Source organism: Nerophis ophidion, linkage group LG08 (genome assembly GCF_033978795.1).
Source record: "Nerophis ophidion isolate RoL-2023_Sa linkage group LG08, RoL_Noph_v1.0, whole genome shotgun sequence".
In the NCBI taxonomy this organism is placed as follows: Eukaryota; Metazoa; Chordata; class Actinopteri; order Syngnathiformes; family Syngnathidae; genus Nerophis; species Nerophis ophidion.
The window spans coordinates 66,477,496-66,497,954 of NC_084618.1; the positions used below are offsets into that span (position 1 = coordinate 66,477,496).

The window sequence follows — 20,459 nt, forward strand, 5'->3', positions numbered from 1 at the left end:
AGTTAAAACTACTATGCAAAGCCAAACCCATTTATCAACAACACCCTGAAAAGCCACTAGCTTCGCTGGGCCCGAGCTCATTTAAGATGGACTGATGCAAAGTGGAAAAGTGTTCTGAGGTCTGACGAGTCCACAATTCAAATTATATTTGGAAACAGAGGACATGGTGTCCTCCAGAAAAAAGAGGAAAATAACCATTCGGGTTGTTATAGGCAAAAAGTTCAAAAGCCAGCATCTGTGATGGTATGGGGGTGTATTAGTGCCCAAGGCATGGGTAACTTACACATCTGTGAAGGCACCATTAATGCTGAAAGGTCCATACAGGTTTTGGAGCCACATATGTTGTCATCCAAGCAACGTTATCATGGACGCCCCTGCTTATTTCAGCAAGACAATGCCAAGCCACTTGTTACAACAGCGTGGCTTTGTAGTAAAAGAGTGCGGGTATTTTCCTGGCCCGCATGCAGTCCAAACCTGTCACAGGTGAGGGGACGGCGTGGCGAAGTTGGTAGAGTGGCTGTGCCAGCAACCGGAGGGTTATTGGTTCAATCCCCATCTTCTACCATCGTAGTCACGTCCATTGTGTCCATGGGCAAGACACTTCACCCTTGCTCCTGATGGGTCCTGGTGAGCGCCTTGCATGGCAGCTCCCGCCGTCAGTGTGTGAATGTGAGTGTGAATGGGTGAATGTGGAAATACTGTCAAAGCGCTTTGGGCTCCTTAAAAAGGGGTACAAAAGCGCTATACAAGTACAACCCATTTACCATTCACATCAAAAATATGTGGCGTAAAATATGACAGCGGAGACCCCGGACTGTTGAACGACTGAAGCTCTACATAAAACAAGAATAGGAAAGAATTTCACTTTCAAAGCTTCACCAATTAGTTTCCTCAGTTCCCAAACTTTTATAGAGTGTTGTTAAAAGAAAAGGTGATGTAACACAGTGGTGAACATGCCCTTTCCCAACAACTTTGGCACGTGTTGCAGCCATGAAATTCTAAGTCAATTATTATTTACAAAACAAAATAAAGTTCATGAGTATCTTGTCTTTGTAGTGCATTCAACTGAATATGGGTTGAAAAGGATTTGCAAGTCATTGTATTCCGTTTATATTTACATTTAACACAATTTCCCAACTCATATGGAAACGGGGTTTGTAATAAGTATGGATCAGGAGTCCTTATAAGAACTGTATCCTTTCAGATTTTTTGATGACACTATCTCTGGCTGTATCAGAGAGAGGCATTATGTCTACACTTTATTGCCAAAAGTATTTGGCCACCCATCCAAATGATCAGAATCAGGTGTCCTAATCACCTGGCCCGGCCACAGGCGGACAAAATCAAGCACCAAGGCATGGAGACTGTTTCTAGAAACATTTGTGAAAGAACGGGCCGCTCTCAGGAGCTTAGTGATTTCCAGCGTGGAACTGTCATAGGATGACACCTGTGCAACAAATAGTCGCAGAACGGTACATTTCGGACTACATTATGCCGAGTGTGAAATTTGGTGGAGGAGGAATTATGGTGTGGAGTTGTTTTTTAAGAGTTGGGCTTGGCCCTTTAGTTCAAGTGAGAGGAAATTTGAATGCTCAAGGATACCAAAACATTTTGGACAATTCCATGCGCCAAACTTTGTGGGAAAATTTTGGAGCAGGCCCCTTCTTCTTCCAACATGACTGCACCATTGGAGAGAGCAAGGGCCTTAAAGACATGGATGACAGAGTCTGATGGAGATTAACTTGACTTGCCTGCACAGAGTCCTGACCTGAACCTGATAGAATACCTTTGGGACGAATTAGTACGGAGACTTGAGAGCCAGGCCTTCTCGACCAACATCAGTGTGTGACTTCACCAATGCGCTTTTGGAAGAATGGTCGAAAATTCCTATAAACACACCCTACAACCTTGTGGACAGCCTTCCCAGAAGAGTTGAAGCTGTAATAGCTGCAAAAGGTTGACCAACAGCATATTGAACCCTATGGGTTAGGAATGGGATGGCACTTCAAGTTTATATGTGAGTCAAGGCGGGTGGCCGAATACTTTTGGCAATATAGTGTATGAGAGTGATGGGATGTGTTCATGATGAGTCGAACATGAAGAGAGAAAAAAATACAAGATTATGTTTCTCATTGTATTCCATTGGGTTGACTTTTTTTCTTGCCCTGATGTGGGATCAGAGCTGAGGATGTCGTTGTGGCTTTTGCAGCCCTTTGAGACATTTGTGATCAAGGCCTATATAAATACACTTTCATTGATTGATTGATTGATTGATTTAATACACATTTTCCAATTCATAGCAATTACTAACACAAATGTTCACTTTCTGTTCACATTTTTTAACACAATCTAAATCAATGAATTCTAAAAACAACAGTTGTCCTAAATAAATACCTAACTCAGTTAAGATTATCATGAGATATATGTTTGTGTATGTATATATGTGTATGTGTGCATGTTTGTATATAAATGTGTTTATATGTGTGTATGTATGTGTGTATATGTATGTATGTGTGTGAATATATGTATGTATGTGTATGTCTATATGTATGTATATGAATGTGTATGTGTATGTGTATGTGTGTGTATATAAATGTATGTATGTGTATGTGTATATGTATGTATATATGTATGTGTGTGTATATGTATGTTTATATGTTTATGTGTATGTATGTGTATATATACTTTATTGCATAGATGCATGTATGTACGTGTGTATGTGTGTGTATGTATATGTGTATATATGTATGTATGTATGTATATATATATATATATGTATGTATGTATATGTATAATGTATATATTATTATATATATATATATATATATATAATTGTTTTATTTAAATTTTTTTATTATTATTATTATTTATTTATTTCATTTTATTTTTTTATTTTTTTAAATATATTAATTATGTTTTTTTTTGTTTGTTTCCCCTCCCTCAAGGGGGGACTTCGACAGGGCGGTTGCTCGTTGTTCCATCTCCATTGTTGGGGTCCCTGCAGGTGGGGTGGGTGGTACCTGCGGCCCTGCGCTGGGTGGTCCTGTGGCGGCCGACTTGGGTGGGGTGGCCTGGTATGGGCCGCGCCGTGCTCCCCGGGGTCGGGGGGGCCCGGGTTCTGGTGGGGCGGGGGCGGTCTTCCCGTCCGGTTGCGGGGAGTCTCTGGGTTCCCCAGGGCGGGGCGTCCCGTCCTTCTGCCCGTGTGGGGGGGGGGGTTGTCTCTCGCTGGCTTGGGGTTTGGCCGTCCGCTGCTTCTCTCGTGCCCAGTCCTCTGCCGGGCGCGTCTGTCTGCGACCTGCTGCCTACTCTTCCGGGCGACGTGGTGGGCCGGGCTCTGGGGTTCCCGCCGCTGGCCGGCCTGGCTGCGTGGGGCCGGTGGTCCCCGGTTCCCTGGGCGCCACACCTGCTGTTTAGGTTGGGCTCTCTGGGGGGCTGGGGCCGCACTCTGGCTCCCACGCACACTGGGAGTCAAATATATTGTACATACAAATACACAAAGAACTCACACAAACACACGATTATTCAAACATACAAACGTACATACATAGGCACCTACGCTCCCGACAAATACATACACAAATACAGTACATACCTACATACTCCAAGTCCGTCCATCTACACGCACATTCACGGTACAAACATACACATACTGTACATATACATTCACTGTACAAACAAACATACATATACTGTACATATACATTTACTGTACAAACATTCATTTACACATTCTGTTCATATACAAGTACATATACATACATACACTCATGCACATAATCACGTTTCATCAAACATATATCAACGTTGTTGCCCTACGGCAGGGGTCGAGAACCTTTTTGGCTGAGAGAGCCATACAAGCCAAATATTTTTAAAAGTATTTCCGTGAGAGGCATACATTTTTTTATTTTTTTTTAAAACACTGCATACAACTATATGCCTGCAGTTTTAAGAAAGACCAACAATTTTTGAGTTTAATAAGTCTCTTATTCTTTTTAATAACATTGTTATTCTGAAGTTAACCAACAATAAATGAAATACTTCTTACCATTAATGCAACTTCTTGAACAGGTGCGGTAGAAACCGGATGGATGGATGAAAATGCATGAGAATGTTTTATATTTTGAACGTTCTTTTTGACACTGTGATTACCAGTGGAATTATTCATTAATTATCGTGTTAAGCAATGTCAGCTAAGATTTATCTGAGAGCCAGGTGCAGTCATCAAAAGAGCCACATCTGGCTCTAGAGCCATAGGTTCCCTACCCCTGCCCTAGGGTAAACTGGGTAACACATGGCATATTGACAAAGCTTAACCCATTGTTACTATAACAATCTACAAGATTAATATACAGTAGGTTGCCCCTCTCTCTTCCCCTCGAACTTCCGGTATTCCTTTTTTAAAATTTTTTTATTATTTCATTAATTATTTTTTTTTCTCTTTCTAGCTATCATTATGTATACGTATTGTTGCATTTGAACAACTGTATTGTTAAAAATAGAGGTAAACTATTGGTATTGTTCATGATCAATAGCGCTTTTTCTGTAGGTATTTGTATTGCTCCAGTTTTAGTGTAAAAATGCTCATTGACATCCATCCATCCATTTCCTACCGCTTATTCCCTTTTGGGGTCACGGGGGGCGCTGGCGCCTATCTCAGCTACAATCAGGCGGAAGGCGGCGTACACCCTGGACATTTCTATATTATTTATTTCACTAACTGCTTATTAGCTATCACTTTTACGATCATATTTGTACATATCGTATGTGCTGGTGTTGTTCTTTTGTTGTTGTTGTTTTTGTTGTTATTGTTGTGTTTATTGTTGTTGTTTTTGTCTCTCTGTTTAATCCCCCTTTTATCCCCACAACTTCCCCCTCTGTCTTCCTTTTTTCTTTCTTTCTATCCCCTCCTGCTCCGGCCCGGCTGCACCAAATGATAATATAAATACATTTAATAAAGTCAAATTCAAATAGGGCAACAAGAGACGTATCCTGCACTTCTCTTTTGTAAAGTAAATCTGAACAGCCGATATGGCCATCTACATCAACTATATGATTTGCCTGAGAAGCTGGACAGGACAAAAGAAAAAAAAAAGATTATCATGAGATAAAAAAAAAAGATCTCAATTTAAGGTTCAAGACGTTTTTCAGAATTAGTTACTCATTAGCCTTGTTTGGATATACATTAGTCCAAATATTAGCAACACCTTAGAAAAAATAGGTTTGGATCAAAACATTTCACAATCATTCATCTCTAAAAAAAAAAAAATATCGTGGCGCTTCTTTTTTCTGAGCCACGCCCCCACTCCGGGTACAGCCGGAAGTGATTGGCACACCTTTGAAGAAACTAAAAACACACTTTGACGCTTCCCTAAGGTGAGTAAACAACAACGGACAAGTGGACGTGAAGTAGCATAAATAGTTGTTATTGTTAATTATTGTGTCAATTAAATGTGTTACAATACAATTCAAAGATACTATGTATTTTTACAGACACTTTTTTACTCGGCTTTTTCACTCCTTTGGTGGTGCTTTAAACTCGCACAATCCATATCGTTTCTTTTTTAAATACACATTAAATACCAAGTTGACTTGTTTGAAAGTACAAGCAATACATTTGAGACTCTTTCAAACGGAGGAGCGTTTTCTTCTGTGCAACGCGGAAAGAAGCGCCACTTTCGGTTTAAACATGACTTTGACTTTCACCGCTTTTGCAAACACCAAATGACATAACTACTTGTGGTGAAAATGGACTCAAAGTTTGCAACAGTTGCTGGATGTTGCTACAGGTTCCGGTTTTGGAGCGGCCTGGGATGTTGAAATGAAGATACATGAGAAGGTTGTCTCCTTTTTTGAAGCCAGCAGCACACCTGTGGACAAAGAAGGATATCTCTTTAAAAAGGTAAGGTAATATAGGTGAGGTACAATTACAGTACAAAGGTAAACAATTCTACAGTAATGAGGAACACAAATGTATATCCTTTTAAATGGTTACTTGCATTATTATAATATATTATGAATGCATTACCTTATAATGACTGTATAGTTTTAAAGATGAGTTATTCAGTTTAAGAGCATGATGTGGACAAAAGCTCTGAGTCTGTCTGCATAAAGCCAAATCATTTTACATATTGTTCTCATGTGTGGCACCTTGAGACAAGAATATGTGGAATGACACTCTGAAATTAAAAGTCTAAAAGTTTCCCTTCACTCCTTATATTCCCATGTTTTTGCATTATTATGTATAAAATATAAAAATGGCAAATCGAATCGCAATCGTAGTCTTGGAGAGAAAAATCGCAATTAGGTTTTTCTCAAAATTATGCAGCCCTTTTCTTATGTATATTACAGACTGAATTAGTGACGGTTAAATCTATCAAAATCCATGTCTGTCTAACATTGGTTTTCTGAGATTTTGTCAACTGGTTGTACAATCTAATATGGTGGGGCAAAAAAGTATTTAGTCAGCCACCGTCTGTGCAAGTTCTCCCACTTAAAATGATGACAGATGTCTGTAATTTTTTATCATAGGTACACTTCAATGGTGAGAGACAGAATGTGAAAAGAAAATCCAGGAGTTCACATTGTAGGAATTTTAAATAATTTATTTGTAAATTATGGTGGAAAATAAGTATTTGGTCCACCATTCAAAGCTCTCACTGATGGACGGAGGTTTTGGCTCAAAATCTCACGATACATGGCCCCATTCATTCTTTCCTTAACACGGATCAATCGTCCTGTCCCCTTAGCAGAAAAACAGCCCCAAAGCATGATGTTTCCACCTCCATGCTTCACAGTAGGTGTGGTGTTCTTGGGATGCAACTCAGTATTCTTCTTCCTCCAAACACGACGAGGTGAGTTTATAGCAAAAAGTTCTATTTTGGTTTCATTTGACCACATGACATTCTCCCAATCCTCTGCTGTATAATCCATGTATCCATTTTGGTATAAACTCAACTTGTCGTGTTTGGAGGAAGAAGAACACTGAGTTGCATCCCAAGAACACCATACCTACTGTGAAGCATTTGATGAGGGTAATCAAAGTAATTGCGTCAATGTGTCTATTGCGCCCAAAAAATGCTCTTAAAACATCCAAAAACCCCTATCAATGTTTTATGTACATGCTGTAAGTGTATATGTAATGTAGTAACAGGCCCATTCATAACATGTAATATATACATATATACCTGATTTTTTAGCATAGAGCAGCGCATTAATTTCACAGACACATCACAATGTTCGCTATTACCGTCAACAACAACGACTAATTATGGCAGACTTAATAAGAGACAACAAAGACTACTTTAGGACAAATAATGATCCAGAAACGTATATTTTTGAGCCTGAACATATAGAAGATGAGTTAGAAGTTTTAGAAGATGAGTGATAAGTAGTTCCAGTAAGTAGCACTATCGCTAAGTGCTAAATTAGAACTACAAGCTACAAACATAATAAAAAAAACAATTACTGTACAGTGTCTGCTCTTACTGGGATGCCGACTGATGAGATGTTTATATCTTCCCATTTAAATGAAGAAGTAGTCATAATCCTTATGCAGATAAAAAAAATAAAAATAACATACAAGCATTTTTTGGTGTCTTTCTCGCCATCTCCACGTCAAAGTTGAATGTCAAAGTTGAATGTCAAAGTTGAACAAGTTCTCGGTTTATGGCCACATTCTTCTACTATAGAAGTGAGAGGCATGACTTATAATCGAGAATAAACTTTTACCAACTTAGAGGAAATGCAGCATATCACTGGCTCAGCACAGTATGTCAATAACTGCATAAGCTTACTTCTCTGTGATCACGGCGCTGCAAAAAGTAGTTCCTCGGCCTTAGCGCTTATAATAATATCGGTAATACTTGGTTTGATTGATTGATTGATTGATTGATACTTTTATTAGTAGATTGCACAGTTAATAATCAGGTCATGCAGTAAATGGGTAAATAAAGTATTTTTGGCCTTTTTTATTTTTTTGGAGGCCTCTAAGGGCACAATAGCATTAGCTCCAGTTAGCCGTATCTTACAAATTAGAATAGATTTTTTTAAAAATGTGTTCTTGGTTTATGTAGGGATTGTGAATGGTAGAGAAATTCCAGAAAAGTGCAGTTCCTCTTTAAGGTTTTCTTTTCACTAAATTAAACCTTCTATGTAAAATGTTTTTATAATATTAGTGTTTTTTTCCACTATATTTATACATTATTTTATTATTTAGTTTTTGTTATATTTGCTAAACTATGGCAATAGAGTAAAACCCAGTGAAGCTAATATTAGTGTTTGGAGCTTGAGCAAATCCTGCAACATTTAACGTCTTAGCTTCCTGTTGTGTAAGCCACAGAGTGAAAACCCTCTATTTTTAACCAGGGCGACATCAGGCCTTCCTACCACAAGCGCTGGTTCATTCTGAAGGGAAACCTCCTTTTCTACAAAGACCACCCGGATGACCGTGACCTCATCGGAGTCATTGTTCTTGAGGGCTGCACCGTCCAGCTGTGCGAGTCCGACGAGCAGTTCCCCTTCTCGTTGGTGTGGAGCGAGCCGAGTCTCCGACCCTACAAGTTCGCCGCAGAGGACCAGGCCGGCCAGGAGAGCTGGATAAAGGCCTTGCTCTCGGCCAACCACGGCTACTTGGCCCTGCTGGTGATGGACCTGGAGAAGAAGTACAGAGGTAAGGTACTCAAAGTCGTTGTTTGTCAAACTGAGTGTCCATTGTTCTGCAAGGCGGCTTCTGAACGCTCCGGTACACCATTGTTACCTTGTCTCAAAATGAAACAAAATATTACACAATATCTAATTGTGTGTGGGTGTGTGTGCGTGTGTATACATAAATGTATGTATAATATATTCATTATACACACACATCAGTTATGCTTTCATCTAATTTATTCTGATGTTAAATCATCTAGAAATGCATCAGCAGCATTCAATGGACCCCAAAATATATATTTTTTAACATGAGCTGCTTATTATAGTCAACCATTATCAATATGAGATTATGACGCTACAAATGACTTGCTGTTAAGTCAAAATGAGTGTTATAAAATAATACATTATTCAAAGTTGTTTTTAACTTTTATACTAATTAAAAAATACAGTAAAAAAATTCATAAAAAATAGGTTATTGGAGAATGGTAACAAAGTGTAGTTTAAAAAATTGTCAAAATGGTTTTATATAGATACAATATTTTGTATTAATCTCATTTTCAGTAACCTCAAAAAGACTGCATGATGTCATTAGCACCAAGTAGCATTCAGACCGCTACTATGCTGTCAAATCTTGTCTTCTTAGAGGGAAACAGTCTTTATTTTTCAGCGATAATGTAAAATACATTACTGCAGTATGTATGTAAGGCATAGTTCACTGTAAACATTTAAAAACATTTTCTGAGTTTACCTTGTATTTTTAGTTTGAAATGTTAGCATGTCATTAGTGAATGAGGTAGTATGGATGTGAAATATTTTATTTTTGGAGGGAAACTGTCTTCATAGTTGTTGATAAGGTAAAACAGGTTACTGCAGAATGTTATGTCGGCTATATTTCAAACATGTTCTGTATATATTTTCATTAAGACAAGAATGTTAGCAATTAGCTGCTAGTTTACATGTAACAGAAAACCTGCCATTTTAGAGTGAAATCAGTCTTTGTCAAACAAACAAAAATTATTTATGCAGGGTAAACATTTAATTTAAACTTCCCATAAAAATATGACACAAGCTACAAATATTTTAAATAATAAATAGAAATGTTTTAATTGATAATCATTCAAAAAGAATTTTATTTTATATTCGTTAAAATATACAGTTGAAAATTCATTTAAATACCAACAATATACCAAAAAAGCTGTGTATGTTTTAAATAATAATTAAGTATATTTTAAATGATGAATAGATGGATTGAACACAACGTTCCCTCTGAGGTGCACGCTTGCGCACAGCCTACCTATGCTGCAAACAAAATCAAATCCCATCTGAACTTTAAATTAAAAACTATTTATACTGTAAGCAACTGTGAATGACAGGTGACAACAAGGGGCCACAACAGATTAAAAACAATGTTTATGAACACTTCAATTTTTGTAACGTCTGTCAAGACACATTAAGGAAGGCAGGAATTCCATCGATCACTTTATTGAGCAAAACGGTTTGTCGGCCGTAACCACACCAAATACTTGAGTAGAAAACTTTTATCTAGCAAAACTGGTCATTTTCTGCCGTACAAACAAGGCCAAAGCCAACTTTCTGTCATCTGTCATATCAACCGCTCACTTGCCCCAACACACACACTCATGGCACTGTGTTAGTGATATGGCCACACAAAAAATCCAACACCACGCATATAGTGTAAATTCCCAGTCGTTACACTATACTTCCCAATCTGATGAGAGCTTAGTCTATTGTCATTTATTAAGAATCTTAATTTTTGAATATTGAATATGGAATGCTGTCACTAGACTACAGAAATGCTAATAAAAATATATTTTACAGACAGAAAGTTACAGAAATGTACTTTTTCTCCCGCGCTTAGATCTCATTATGCAACATAAGAATGTGTAAAAGGGAATCAATAGGGGTTTGGGAAATAATCACTGTTTAGATGCATCGAAATTTAGACATAGGCGATTATAAAATCAATTAGTAAAAGTCGATAATCACTGTATTTATTGTAAATAAAGTGATGCAGAAAGTTATCAAATTTGGCTGACTCCATTGAGCCACCTCACAGAGAGATCCGACCAGCTCCTTTATTTTAGGACACTTATGTTGCAGTTTTGCACACAGTTCCGTTAATTTAATAAATGTGGTAATTAATTTAAAAGTTTATTTTTGTAAATGCACTGTTGTTTTTTTTCAAGTTCCAAGTTATAAACACTTGATTAGTGACACAAAAAAAATTGTAACATCGCATCAATATACATAAATGTAAAATGCATCAATAATCGATTGTTGATCTAATCGTAGCTCCTGAATCATGAAGTGCCCAAGGAGTCCCACCTTTAGAAAATAATGTGATCTCTGAACGGGGTACACATCCTTTCCAAAGTAGGACCCCCACCTAGACATGCAATAATAGTACATAGTTAATGAAAAACAAGATCTTTTTTGTTTTTTGGTTTTGTAAATGTGACAAATGACTCATATTAGAAAATTATCTCATGGAAATGACTGCTGTCCTTTGATTAAAATAATGAGACATTTGTGTGTGTGCACAGTGTAATATCGGACTGCCGATATTACCGGCCGATAAATGCTTTATAATGTAATATCGAAATTATCGGTATCGATTTCAAAATTATCGGTATCTGTTTCAAAAAGTAAAATGTATAACTTTTTAAAACGCCGCTGTGTACACGGACGTAGGGAGAAGTACATAGCGCCAATAAACCTTAAAGGCACTGTTTTTGCGTGCCGGCCCAATCACATAATATCTACGGCTTTTCACACACACAAGTGAATGCCTTGCATACTTGGTCAACAGCCGTACAGGTCACACTGAGGGTGGCCGTATAAACAACTTTTACACTGTTGCAAATAAGCGCCACACTGTGAACCCACACCAAACAAGAATGACAAACACATTTCGGGAAAACATTCGCACCGTAACACAACATAAACACAAGAGAATAAATACCCCAAACCCTTTGCAGTACGCTACCATATACACCCCCCCGCTACCCCTTACCCCCTCACCTCACTACCTCAACCCTGCCCTTCCCAACCCCGCCCACCTCAACATCCTCATGCTCTGTCAGGTAGAGCATGTCCCAGATTCCAAGCAGCTATTTTGAGGCATGTTAAAAAAATAATGCACTTTCTGACTTCAATAATAAACATGGCATAGTTGCATTTTTATCCATAATTTGAGTTGATTTATTTTGGAAAACCTTGTTACATTGTTTAATGCATCCAGCGGGGCATCACACCAAAATTAGGCATAATAATGTGTTAATTCCATGACTGTATATATCGGTATCGGTTGATACCGGAATCGGTAATTAAGAGTTGGACGAATTCAGATATCGGCAAAAAAAGTCATCTCTAATATTAAACATTTCTTAATCACTTCATCCTTCATTATCTTAATTATATCCCAACACTACGCATTTAAGTGTGAAATTGTACAAGAACATGCACCCCTACTGTGTTGTCAGAACTATCATTATTCTGACAAATACACTACATGATGGCTGGTGCTATTATTAAATATCAAAGTTTGACGTCAAAGGGTCATATTGACTTGAAATTTCTCACGCAGCTCAAGACACTCAACAAACCACCCATCGTAACTTTAATGTGTTTGTAGTTCGGTCACCACAAAATTTGATGCCCTCATTAAAGAGACTGGCAAGCATGTGTGTAAAGTTTAAGAAAGTTTGGTTAAAAACATGGCCGCAATCAAGTAAAAATGTTCTTGGAGCATCTGTCTTCCTGCTCATGTAAATATATATATTTTTTTCAAATCTGCTTCCTGTTCCTGTAGAGACGTTAGATGCATTGTTCAGTGACCCCGCCAACAGTGCTGCTACACCAAACCTCCTCACGACAAAAGCCGACTGTCAATCGAACTCGCGGTCGTCCACATGGCACGCAGCAGCCGCAGCAGTGGCCTCTGGCCCAAGTGTGAGCTCCAACAGGACCCTCCCAACCCCGTCCATTCCCCCCAAGTCAGCCTGCAGGAGGTCCCCTAAACTGTGGGCCAAGAGGACCGCCAACGTGACGCCTGTCGACGAGCCTGCCGCGCCTGCCGGGCACTGGTCAGCGGTGTGTTCAGGGACACAGGAGGATTTTGGAAAATTGCACGAGGACTTTGGAAAGGAAGTAAAAGACCTTATCGCCGACTGGTCAAGAAGCAGACAAGTCGGCACAGCCGCCCTCGAAGAGAATTTGATAGATTTCTGAGTGTCCAAATACATTTTTCTAAACCTCATTTCAATATTATTGACGGCAGTGCAGTACTTTCAAAACGGTTTAATTTTGCTTGCATGTACACTTCAGCACGCACCTTAGACATATTTCCAGGTAAAATAACATTTTTACTTACAGAACGGTGCTTGATTATTTTTAGCTTTAATTTTTTTATATTTTATTATTTCATATTTTATCTTTTTGTTCAAACAAAAAAACAAAAATGCCCAAAATATTCATATACCTGTTATATCCAGTGTTATAAGTGGATAGGAGATTAGAATATACAACATGACTATTTAAAGTAAATGACGCCCGATTGTAGCTGAGATAGGCGCCAGCGCCCCCCGCGATCCCAAAAGGGAATAAGCGGTAGAAAATGGATGGATGGACGGACCCAGGGATGACATCGGACCAGTTGCCAGAGGATTTTTGACTTGCTTTTTTTTTTTTTTTCAATAGTTCCTTACAAAACAGCAGCACTCCTGTCGGACAGTTTCTTTGACTATCATTGGTCTTTAAAAACAGCAGAGATCTTCTGTCATGAAGGGAATCTTTGACTAGCATTTTTTTATTTGCAATAGATCCTTAAAAACATCAACGAGCTCCTGTCATACACTCTTTTTGACCAGCGTCGATCCTTATAAACATCAACAGAATATTTGACCAGCACTTCTTTTTAACACTAATTCCTTAAAACAGAAGACGACCTGTCTTACAGAGGATCTTTGACTAACTGTTTTGCAATAGGTCCAAAAACACAGCAACACTCCTTTCCGACAGTTTCTTTGACAAGCGTTGGTTTATAAAAACAGCAGAGACCTCCTGTCATTAAGAGAATCTATGACCAGCACTTCTTTTTTTTTACACTTGTTCCTTAAAACAGCAGATGACCTGTTTTATAAAGGATCTTTGAGTAGCTGTTTTGCAATAGATCCTTAAAAAACAGCAGCACTCCTTTCCGACAGTTTCTTTGACTCGTGTTGGTTTTTAAAAACAACAGAGACCTCCTGTCATTAAGATAATCAATGACTAGCATTTTTTTGCAGTAGATCCTTAAAACATAAACAAACTCCTGTCATATAGTTTCTGTGACCAGCGTCGATCCTTAAAAACGTCAACAGAATCTTTGACCAGCACTTTTTTTTTTACAGTAGTTTCTTAAAGCAGCAGACGACCTGTCATATTGAGGATCTTTGAGTAGCTGTTTTGCAATAGGTCCTTAAAAAAACGCAGCACTCTTTCCGACAGTTTCTTTGACTAGTGTTGGTCTTTAAAAACAACAGAGATCTCCTGTCATTAAGAGAATCTATGACTAGCATTTTTTTTTTTTGCAGTAGATCTTTAAAACATCAACAAGCTCATGTCATATAGTTTCTTTGACCAGTGTCGATCCTTAAAAACGTCAACAGAATCTTTGACCAGCACTTTTTTTATAGTAGTTCCTTAACCTTTGTCTTGTGCTTTAGTTTTCAAATGCATAAAAGAACCACATACATTTATTTGTATGCATCAATGCTTTTTGACTTTGTCAGGAACCTCTATTTCAACAAAATAAAACTTTTTTTTTTTGTTTCCAAAAATTATAAAATGCTCCGGTTGAAATTATGACATTGGTGTTGTTAGGTTCGGTTTTGACCCGGTTATAAAAATAAGACTATATAGCAGTAAGTAGAGCCAAAACTGAACACACTGACAGCCAGCTCCTCTCCCAATCATGTGAGCTTTAGGGGATTCTCATTTTACCTTGTTATCCAGTACAAGAACAAACATAGACGGGCATATCCAGACATGTGAGGTCAATTCAGTATAGAGTTGTTGACTTGCAGAGTGCACATCTCCAATTTGCAGCATGCAAAAAAGATTTACAGTGAGAGAAGTTCTGGATAATATTTTTGGTGAAAATGAGGGAGAGGACACAGAGCAGCATAGTGATATGGATGAACAGGTTTCTGAGGAGGAAGACAATGAGGAGTATCATCCAGAAGACACACACATCTGATGAGTCTGATGGTGAAGCTACTCCCGCTGAAAGATTCAAGTCCAAAAATGCTAAGATCTGTTGGAACACCCATCAGGGATGTTTGGGACAGATAGGTGCAGCTCCTTCCACTGATGTTCAACTCAGGGCCAGAGATGACAGTGGATGAACTTCTTGTCCCTTTCTGAGGAAAATGCAGTTTCCGACAATACATAAGAGGAAGAACGGCATAAAAATCTGGGCAGCCTGTGATGCAAAAACCAGCTATGCCTGCAATATACAGATATAGACAGGCAAAGCTGCGAGTGGCATCCCTGAGAAAAACCAAGGAAAATGTGTTGTCCTTGATATGACTACTGGACTGCAGGGTCACAATATCACAATTTCTTTACCAGCTATCACCTTAGACAAGAACTTCTCAAGAGGAAACTTACCATGGTGGGCACAGCGAAGAAAAATAAACCTGAGCTGCCTGCTGAAATCTTGCAGGTGAAGGACAGGGCTCCGCTTTCTTCAAAGTTTGCTTTAACAGACACCACCACTGTTGTGTCATATTGTCCCCCCCAAAAAAACGGAATGTGATACTTATGTCTACTCTTCACAAAGTTGCATCAGGAAGTGACAAAAAGCCCACAATTATCCTCGACAACTAAGGAGTGGACAAGCTGACTGCCACTTACACTTGCCAGCGAATGACCAGGAGATGGCCAATGGTTGTGTTTTACAACATCCTCGATGTGTCTGCATGTCATGCATTTGTGTTTTGGACCCACATCCGCCAAAGGTGGAAGTCGACCTAAAAAACCTAGGGGAGAATGTTTCTTGAAGAGCTGGGAAGTTCCCTTGTCAAGCCACACATTGAGCAAAGGGTACGGGAGCCCCGAGACTCAGACGCTGCAGCCTTGGTCAGGCAGCTGCAGAGCTCACCTAGCACTCCGTCCACCTTATCAGCAACACAAAGAGCATCCATGCCAGAATCCTCTTCAGCCAGCTCTGCCTCAACACCAACCAGAACAACCACAGCTACAACCCCACTCAGGCCACCTGATTCTAAAAGACAGAGGTGTTGGGTCGCCCAAGCAGTCAGGACGGAAAGACAAATGTATTGTGCTTCAACTGCAAGAAATATCTCTGCAGAGAACACACTAAAAGTTTAACTTTTTTTGCTCACAGAGACTTTTACTCCGATTTTGTTTTTTATTAGTTTTGGAACTACCATATTTCCTTGAATTGCTGCAGGGCATATAGTATTCGCCTGCCTTGAATTACTGCCGGGTCAAACTTGCTTTGCAAAATAATTAGCGCATGCTTAGTATTACCGCCTGGTCAAACTTGTGACGTCACGAGTGACACTTCCCCTGTCATCATTTTCAAAATGGAGGAGGCTGATCTCAATACTGGTAATTTGAAATCGTATAAAGGGAAGAAAATTAAGAGCTATTAAATTGGATTTAAGGTCCAAGCTTACATCACTCTGAATTTTTTTACTGCATGCCTTTGGTAAGTGCTGGAGTGAGAAGATGTTTTAAAATAATTAGCGGATGCTTACTTTTACCACATGCCTTTGGTAAGCGTAGGAGTGAGAAGAGGTTTTAAATTAATTAGCGCCCCAGCGGCAATTCAAGGAAATACGGTAGTCATTTATTTCTATTGGTTTGATTTGCTTGATTGGTTAATGTTTGTTTGACCTTGGAAATCTATATTTTGTGTTATGACTTGTTCTGCTTTTCATTTTGTGTTTGTATTAAAGGTCTGTTGCTGAAAAAAATACTTTTGTGCCTTTTTCTTGAGGAAATATATATTGTTTGAAATTGACCCGTAACACAATAGATGTTACTATAGTTAAAATTACTCAAATGAAAAAATAAATAAAACACATTTATTTAACACAGGGGTCACCAACCTTTTAGAAACCAAGAGCTACTTCTTGGGTACTGATTAATGCGAAGGGTTACAAGTTTGATACACACTTAAATAAATTGCCAGAAATAGCCAATTTGCTCAATTTACCTTTAATAAATAAATCTATATATATGTATTAAAAAATGGGTATTTCTGTCTGTTATTCCGTCGTACATTTTTTTTCCTTTAATGGAAGGTTTTTTGCAGAGAATAAATGATGAAAAAATCACTTAATTAAGCGGTTTAAAAGAGGAGAAAACACACAAAAAATAAATAAAAAAATTTTAAACATACTTTATCTTCAATTTCGACTCTTTAAAATTCAACCGAAAAAAATTAAGAGAAAAACTAGCTAATTTGAATCTTTCTGAAAAGATTCAAAAAATAAGTTATGGAACATCATTAGTAATTTATCCTGATTAAGATTAATTTTTAGAATTTTGATGACATGTTTTAAATAGTTTAAAATCCAATCTGCACTTTGTTAGAATATATAACAAATTAGACCAAGCTATATTTCTAACAAAGACAAATCATTATTTCTTTTAGATTTTCCATAACAAAAACTTTAAAAGAAATTCAAAAGACTTTGAAATAAGATTTGAATTTGATTCTACAGAATTTTAATCATAATAAGTTTGAAGAAATATTTCACAAATAGTCTTTGTCGAAAAAACAGAAGCTAAAATGAAGAATTAAATTAAAATGTATTTATTATTATTTACAATAAAAAAAAATTACTTGAACATTGATGTAAATTGTCAGGAAAGAAGAGGAAGGAATTTAAAAGGTAAAAACGTATATGTGTTTAAAAATCCTAAAATAATTTTTAAGGTTGTATTTTTCTCTAAAATTGTCTTTCTGAAAGTCATAAGAAGGAAAGTAAAAAAATAAGTGAATTTATTTAAACCAGTGAAGACCAAGTCTTTAAAATATTTTCTTGGATTTTCAAATTCTATTTGAGTTTTGTCTCTCTTAGAATTAAAAATGTCGAGCAAAGCGAGACCAGCTTGCTAGTAAATAAATACAATTTAAAAAAATAGAGGCAGCTCACTGGTAAGTGCTGATATTTGAGCTATTTTTAGAACAGGCCAGCGGGCGACTCATCTGGTCTTACGGGCCACCTGGTGCCCACGGGCCCCGCGTTGGTGACCCCTGATTTAAGAGACGTGTTCTAATACCCTTCAGTAATATTCAGGTAACACAACAATCTTTTATTTATTCATACAATTCTCTTGAGGTTCATTTTACCATTTTTTATGGAAATCGAGGGGTATACTTACAAAAAAATGTCCCACACCAAAAATATTAAAACCAATATTTTCATGGATAAGGAAGTCTAACAATGTAACAAAGAGATGGGAAACACATTGGATGATAGATAATTGTTTTTAGTGTACTTTACAGCTAATTTAGGACATGGGTCAAAACCGACAAGTTAACATAAGAGATGGTAACAGAAAGCTAACACAAGAGGAAGGTTAAAGCAACAAGTCATGTAGAGGATCTTTGACTAGCTTTTTTGCAATAGGTCCTTAAAACACAGCAGCACTCCTTTCTGACAGTTTCTTTGACCTCCTGTCATGAAGAGAATCTATGGCCAGCACTTCTGTTTTTTTTTACACTAGTTCCTTAAAGCAGCAGACAACCTATCATATAGAGAATCTTTGATTAGTATTTATATTATTTTTTTTTACATTTAACGTTCACCTAAAAAAACAAAACAGAGTGCCCCGATCAGATGGAGAATATTTGACTAGTGTTTTAGGCAATTGTTTTTTTAAAAGAGCAACGCAGTCTTGCGTCATTTATTGGGAATCTTTAACCAGCACTTTTTTTTTTGTACAGTAGTTCTTTAAAACAGCAGACGACCTGTCCTATAGAGCAGTGCTTCTCAACCGTTTTTCAGTGACGTACCCCATGTGAAAATTTTTTTTAATTCAAGTACCCCCTAATCAAACCAAAGCCTTTTTTGGTTGAAAAAAAAGAGATAAAGAAGTAAAATACAGCACTATGTGATCAGTTTCTGATTTTTTAAATTGTATAACAGTGCAAAATATTGCTCATTTGTAGTGGTCTTTTTTTAACTATTTGGAAAAAAAGATATACAAATAACTAAAAACTTGTTGAAAAATAAACAAGTGATTCGATTATAAATAAAGATTTCTACACGTACAAGTAATCATCAACTTAAAGTGCCCTCTTAGGGGATTGTAATAGGGATCCATCTGGATTGATGAACTTAATTCTAAACATTTCTTCACAAAAAAAGAAATCTTTAACATCAATATTTATGGAACATGTCCACAAAAAATCTAGCTCTCAACACTGAATATTGCATTGTTGCATTTCTTTTCACAGTTTATGAACTTACATTCATATTTTGTTGAAGTATTATTCAGTAAATATATTTATAAAGGATTTTGGAATTGTTGCTATTTTTCAATTGATTGATTGAAACTTTTATTAGTAGATTGCACAGTACAGTACATATTCCGTACAACTGACCATTAAATGGTAACACCCCAATAAGTTCTTCAATTTGTTTAAGTCAGGGTCCACGTTAATCCATTCATGGTACAAATATATACTATCAGCATAATACATTCATCACACAAGTTAATCATCATAGTATATACATTGAATTATTTACAATCCGGGGGGTGGGATGAGGAGCTTTGGTTGATATCAGTACTTCAGTCATCTACAAATAAATACATTTATAAAGGATTTTTGAATTGTTGCTATTTTTAGAATATTTAAAAAAAAAATCTCACGTACCCCTTGGCATACCTTCAAGTGCCCCCAAGGGTACGCGTACCCCCATTTGAGAACCACTGCTACAGAGGATCTTTGAATATCTTTTTTAAAAGGTCCTTAAAAAACAGCAGCCTCATAGCTTAAAAATACCACAAAACTGGAACATTTTGTCAAAGAAGTTTTTTGCCACCTTTTATTGTCATTTTTAGCCAATACAAACAAATCCACCGGATAAACACATACTTTTACTGGAAATGAAACCGTAATGTTGGACTTATTTGTGTGATGGATGCACATCCGGCTCGGTCGAGATTAAAGATTAGTAGTCCACACAAACTACTAACATGGCCTCTGAATTAGTTAACGGTCAGACTGATCAACGCTTGAACTCTTTTAATGAGGGCGGTTGGTTGAAAAGGGGACTGTCGGGTCAAGGCAACAAGGCAGATTTTTAGAAGTAAGGGAAAATGGCTGAGAAAGAGAATGATGGCGAGGTTGGGAAGCCAGGGCTATTTCAGTCAGTACAGCTGTCTGGTTTTTATGGTCTTTCTCTCTCTCTTTTCACCTTCACCACGCTTTCCTGTGCCGGTGACCTTAATCAACCGACTTTCCTGTTGGTGTTTGCCAGCATTTAAAGCAAACCAAAGTAGACCACCGATGCAATGGGCAGTAAAAAAAACAAAAAACAACAACATGGGTATTGATCCAATTAGAAGTAGCTGTGATGGCCTATATCAGTTCCCCCGTGACATGCCTCATGATTGACAGCAGCCAATGGAGCTCATATATGGAGTTAAGTGGGCGGGCCTCTTTTCTTGCTGTTGGAAAGCGACTATAACGGGCACGACCCAAATTAGTGCAACTGCCAAAAAAACAACAACAATCATTTGGATAATGAAACACTTTTAATGAT

At 37.6% G+C, this 20,459-nt stretch overlaps 1 protein-coding gene across 1 annotated transcript; it reads left to right on the plus strand.

The window, feature by feature from the left end:
• The first annotated feature begins 5,294 nt into the window (after nucleotides 1-5,294).
• LOC133558253 (sesquipedalian-1-like) lies at nucleotides 5,295-20,202 on the plus strand. The gene is made up of 4 exons (XM_061909484.1): nucleotides 5,295-5,373; nucleotides 5,787-5,899; nucleotides 8,365-8,668; nucleotides 12,479-20,202. The coding sequence occupies exons 2-4, from the start codon at nucleotides 5,819-5,821 to the stop codon at nucleotides 12,895-12,897; spliced, it is 804 nt and encodes a 267-aa protein (XP_061765468.1). The 5' UTR covers nucleotides 5,295-5,373; nucleotides 5,787-5,818; the 3' UTR covers nucleotides 12,898-20,202.
• The last annotated feature ends 257 nt before the right edge of the window (nucleotides 20,203-20,459 follow it).